Source organism: Leiobunum rupestre, chromosome 2 (genome assembly GCF_980474605.1).
Source record: "Leiobunum rupestre chromosome 2, qqLeiRupe1.1.hap1, whole genome shotgun sequence".
Classification (NCBI taxonomy): Eukaryota; Metazoa; Arthropoda; class Arachnida; order Opiliones; family Sclerosomatidae; genus Leiobunum; species Leiobunum rupestre.
The window spans coordinates 35808430-35814298 of NC_143385.1; the positions used below are offsets into that span (position 1 = coordinate 35808430).

Genomic DNA, 5869 nt, shown 5'->3' on the forward strand with positions numbered 1-5869 from the left:
TGATTTGGCGTTTGGGGAGGCGAAAAAAAACTTGGCGAGGCGAGCGGCGGGTTACCGAATGAACCGTTAGGTACAGCGGGAGGCTGGTAGATCGCACCGTGTGCTAACTGTATCGGCGCTAACGTACTCGAAGAAGGAGGTAAAGGGGGCGGTTTTATTTGAACGGCTGGAGCGCCGTCATAGTCTTTAATTCTGAGATACCGCGCCAACATTGCCAGATATTCTCGTAGTTTTTCTTCTTCACTACCGTCTCGAACGGGTTTGTTAAGAATACTATTCATGTGTTCTTGTATTAAATTTAGCAATTTTTCGGTATCGGATAAATAGCTATCCGCGGGTAGCAAGACAAATTTCTTCATCGCGCCGGATTAATTATACGACCCAAGATTGGCGGGATGAGCGAATCGAGAATCGCTCCCCAAAAACCGCCCGTTTGCGAGACTAGAATTCTTCGTCGATAACAATCACTGAGATCTCTTTGACCTAGTTTTCTAATAGATTTTTTATATCGTTGTAATTGCCGTCGTTTATGCTCGCCAACTGGTAAAGCTCCGCGGCAAATATTATGACAGATATTCGCGATTGAGCCAACCTGATCTCGCGTGGCGTTCTTCAGTAAAAATCGTCTTTGATTTGGGGAAGCCTTTTTTAATAAAGTTAGATACGGGCGGCTTTCTATAATTGACCTGGGCAAAGGCATTTTACAGAATGACGTAAAATTCGAATAAACACTTTGTTATATATTCTGATTATTACAATAATATACATTTTCCTCTACCAAAAATGATAAATACATAAAATAAAAAATTAATTTTCGGTAAATACTAACATTGGTCCTTCTTCCATGAGGCATTGCGTTCTAACTTTTAGAAATTCGGGAGTTTTTTGTTGCAGGTCAACAACCACGTTAGAATAGGGCGTATCCGACGTTACGTAATTATAAACGTTGCTCAGAAAATTAGGGTTATGCGGAAAGATCTGACGACTTAAATGTTTTATTTGTGATGGATCACGGGGGCTTCGGAACAGGACTATAAATGAGGCGTTAAGCGAAATGTCGCGCGAAAATCTGCCCTGACCAAAGACGTTCTGGCATAAGAATACAATACTCAGATTCAGATGATGCGAACACACTCGAAAAAGTTCAGATACCAGCGCGTTGTCTAAGCACTCGTTCGAAAGATCGTCTAGCACCAAGAGGTTGTTTTGTCTTTTGTCAAACAAATCTTCGGGTTTTTCACTAAAGAGCCCTTTATGGAATTCAATTTCGGGGGCGAGGGTTTTTAATTCGTCAAATTGATCATTCCAAAGATTGTAGCAATATAAAATTTTTTGGGGTGGATTGTCGAACATTAAATTTTTATTTTTCAAGAGATTAAACGTCCAGTGACTTTTTCCCGACTTACTGGGGCCAGCCAAAAGAAAGGTACAGGGGGTTTGAAATTTTAGGCGTGTGAGTGACATGAATATCCGTAGGGAATAGAAGTACCGTCTTTGAAAAATATACGTTTCGTCGACGTAAATCCCACTAGTTTTTCGGCTTGTCTGAGATACAAGTGCCCGGTTTTTTGTCTTTTCACGTTAAAGGGAATCTCGACACGGTATTTTAATTCGCGGTTCTCGAGCGCCAACTGCTTTATCGTGTCAAAGTTTAAGATGGTCTGATTTTTTTTAGTAAGAGTGACGCCTTTTATCTTGGTTAAAATTTTGCCCGATTCGAACAAGATAGAGTAACCCTTGGGGGCTATCGTGGTAAAAGCTTTAATGGGGTCATTAGGATATTCATCCGTAAGTCCGCCCAAGCTGCTTGATAAAGTTAAATCTAATTTCTTATCGTGTATCAGAATACAACTGTCCGTATCGCCGTAGGCCAAATTAGGCCCGATTTTAGCCATTAGATTGTATAATTTAATACGCCCATAAGAGGCGACGAAAATGCCCACAGTTGGGGAACCTTTACGATAAGCCGGGACGTGGTCTTCGTGATATTTGGTCGTCACGAGAGCCATTCCATTTTCTAGGAGTTTTAAATCGGTCAGCTCTTTCGTTTTATCAGTTAAAATTTTAACCAAGTCAGCGTAGGAGTTTATAAAAGAACTATTATTTTGACGTAATTGAATTAGGTGACGTCCCCAAAGCTGGTTAAGGGAAAGCTTGCCAAGCGCTTTGAGAGCCGGGTTAGAGCTAACCTCTTCTAGGCCTATTTTTATCCCGTCCTGTTCCCAAAAGTCGTTTAAATATTTTTGTTTTTCTTCTAAGGAGTCAACGTTTTTAGGAAAACCAGCGTATTGGGTTTTCATTTTGTAAAAATCTCTGACGTAATCGTCAAAAAGGGGGCAGTCAGAGTCGAAAGTTTCGCGATAATGCTGCACTTCGTGAATTTGTAAAACTTTATAATTATATTGAAGGGATAAATAAAACTCGGGGGTAGTGTACGTATCCGTAATCGCGCGTTCCGCCTCGGTATGACGACAGTCGGCTAGATTATAGAGGGCGCACGTTCTGCATAGCGTAAACATTAATTTATCGCCAATCAGGGAGCCCAAGACGGGGAGATATAGATCTTGGGGTGGGAGAAGAGTCGCTTTGATTAGCCCGAAATAGAAATCGGGTTCGTAATTAAAGTTGCTAGTTAAGATTTCGGGTAGCCCTTTGGGGTAGCGGTAATTTTTGGACATGGAGACCGATGGATACATACTATTAAAATCGTAAAATTTAATCGGCCTCTCGGGGGTGGATTCTATATACAGTAAAAAATTTTCAACGCGCCCACCCCTCAGAGCGCTTCGCGAATTGATCGGATCGGAGAAAGCCAGTTCGTCGCAAAACGAATTTATTTCGGGGTTATCTTTTAAAAACGTGTCCCATTCACACTCCCATATGGTAATTAAACGCGCGTTGGGGTAATTTTGACGATAAAACTCGATTTTGTCGAGAGTTTTTAAGTAATTATTGATGTTAGATTCTTTAAGTTCGTAATTGTACCCATTATGGTCAGTGTGATTGGGACACCCGTGCCAGAAACACCCGAAAAATTCCCCAATTATTAAAGGGTCAGCGCTGTAAATGTCGGGGTGGTAAGGAGCTAAATACTTTTCTCCCTCCAACGATCGCGCCGTTTGAAACTTTACGTGCATTTTTTGCTCCAAGTAAGCCGCCCATCTGAGAGCTTTAACGGAATGCTTACCCCTGTACCCTGCTGGCGGGATAATAGCTATGGTATTTGGTTTCAGATACCGGCTCAAAAATAAATCAGTTAAAGCTCCCGGTAGAGTCACGCTTTTTCCCGCCAAAATGTCGAAATTGACCTTTTCTCTAAAAAGATTTCTGAACCGGTCAAAACCCCTCTGTAACAGCTTGACGTCATCAATGGCGTACTTTGTCAACACTTCTTTTAAATCAAAAACGGTAAATTTTTGGGCGTCGTACCAAGTTTCGAAATTTGCCAATTGGTCGGGGGTGAATTTATTTACTTCGAAAAATGATTTTTCCGGTACGACGCCGATATAGTCTAAGGTGTCTTTTTTTAAGAAAGAATACGGGAAAAATCCCTTGCTTTCGCTTAAATTAAAGGTTTTGGAGAAGCTTCTGAGAGGGGCTGGAAAATAAGAAAAGCTATCTATAAATCTTATATTGTATTTGGAAAGAAACATCGCGAGAAGTTTGCAGCCTTTAAAGATAACTTCGGGGATTATTGACCGGGTCAGAACTCCTTTTAATACGAGTAAACTGTCAAATCCAGATCCAAAATGCGAAATGCACGTAATGTTTTTAAAAACTGGTTCGACCTTTGAATATTTGGTTTTACCCTTTTTTGCAACGACCTGACTCTCCAATAAGTAATCTAAAAACGTCTCGACGCAATTAAAGCCGGTAAAGGTACGGTAATCGTACGTTTCAGAGTACGGACTGTCTTGCATAGCGGTAATTAGCAGAACGGGTTTAATCTCGTCATTGTCGACTAAAGTTTCAAAATCAAAGTAAAGGATTCTGGTGGAATTTTCCGGTAACGTGATAGGTTGAACAAAACACGCATTTTTCGGGTGCTCAATTTTGCAATAGTGACATTCAAACTCTTTACCGCAAGTTAGGCAACGTTTGAGTTTGTCGCACGTCCCTAATTCTATATGCTTTTGGAAGCACGTATTCCCCGAAAAATATCTAAAGCAGTTGGCGCAACGTTGACTAGTTTCGGTATGCGAAACATTTGTATCGAGACACCGCTTACAGCTAACGGGGCCCTCGCAATTGTGCTGTTTTTTTTCTTTGCTATTCCCAAAAACTTTCAAACAAAATGGACAGTACCCTATTCCCCCGAACATGGCGGCGTAAGACCTCACTACGTGGACGTGGTTTCCTAATTTAAGGAGAAAGATTTTTTTGGGTTGAAAGTGGCCTAAATAAATGGGGTCAAAATTGGAATCGGAATCGAGTAAGATAACTTGATAATCTGGCAAGACATTTTGGAATTTAGGAATGTCTTTTATTTCAACAGGACCTGGTGGCACTTTTGATAATCTGTGTAACGCTAAGGCCGCTTTTTTTTGTTTTGGATGGTTGACATTACGAATATAGCTTAGATCATGCATATTAAAATTTTTGGATTGGCCTTTATTTTTTAATTCTTGGTAGTCAGCGAGACACTGTCCTACCGCAACCGCCCTCGCAAAACACAGATTATCAGAATTGCGAATCGGGATAAAGGTATTGCCCTGTTCAATGTAATTATCTAAGCACTCAATAGTCCTGTTACGAATACTTTTTTGACTACTACTCATATTGGTGTCTTGCAGAAGAATTATGTCGAATTTTAGGGGGGCCTCAAAGTATAAATTTTTATGGGACTGGGCTACCTGCTCGATACCGCTTAAAATTCTATCGGCCGTCAACTCGTTTAGGTTCATAAATTGGAAATTAATGGGCTCTTCGAGTTCGTCCGAACTGACCGCTATTCTGATACGACTATAACCCTGATTTTCATCGCTAATTTCGTTTAATAGGGATTGGAAAATTTCGTTTAATTGGGTTTCTATTCGCGCGTGGTTGAGATCGTCCAAGTTTTTGAACTCGCACTTGAATTCTAAAGTTTTACATTTGTATTTTTTGGAAGTCCGAGAGATAATTTTAGTAACCGAATAATAGTTCTCAGGTCGAAACCTGGTGCTTAAATCGAGAGGGGCTTCTTGAGTCATTGTAATTTACGAATTTCGTCGTAGCGTAGAGTCACTTCCCTCAATAACCGCAGGACGTCGTGAATGTCTCTTCTGCCGTATAGGGTCAGCGATTTTGCAAATGAGGAACCAGAATTTTTGGTCAAGCAAGTGTGACCGGTGGCCTGGCTATGGCGAATTTCTAATTTATCACCCTCAATTAGGTAAACGGCGTCTAGGTCCTTGACGTCTTCTAAGGCTGCTTTAAGCTGGGGTCCTGATTCTAGTTTAACGCATACACCCTGTTTAGTCGGTTGCGGAAGACTGGATGCTACGTGCGTGGCGTAACGCCTTATATCTATATATATTTTTTGGTCAAAGGTCGTTATTTTAACGCCCAAATCTCCGAGCTCGGAGAATTCTAATACAATATCGTGCCAAGTGGTATTCTTTGTTAATTTTTCTATGTCTTGGTTAGCCCCTTTCCCCGCGAATAATTGTCGAGGTTTATTTTTTTTAATTACTTCGCCGACTTTTGATTTTCTAGCGTATACTTCGGGCAACTTCACTGGTGCTGTTGGGGGAGTGTCATAATCGAGCTTAATGTCGTCTCGGGCTGCCTAAGACATATAGAGATTAAAAACTAATCTCGCTTAAAAAAAATTCAAAAACATAATTACCATCTTGCTGATTGGTCGTCGGGGAGAGTGAGGGCGGTG

The 5869-nt window shown here is 40.9% G+C and overlaps 1 protein-coding gene across 1 annotated transcript; it reads right to left on the bottom strand.

Moving 5' to 3' along the window:
• Window positions 1-4460: 4460 nt before the first annotated feature.
• Window positions 4461-5869, bottom strand: LOC149957441 (uncharacterized). Its single transcript, XM_090164807.1, has 2 exons — window positions 5831-5869; window positions 4461-5770 (listed from the first exon to the last, which is right to left on the bottom strand). The coding sequence occupies exons 1-2, from the start codon at window positions 5831-5833 to the stop codon at window positions 5189-5191; spliced, it is 585 nt and encodes a 194-aa protein (XP_090020933.1). The 5' UTR covers window positions 5834-5869; the 3' UTR covers window positions 4461-5188.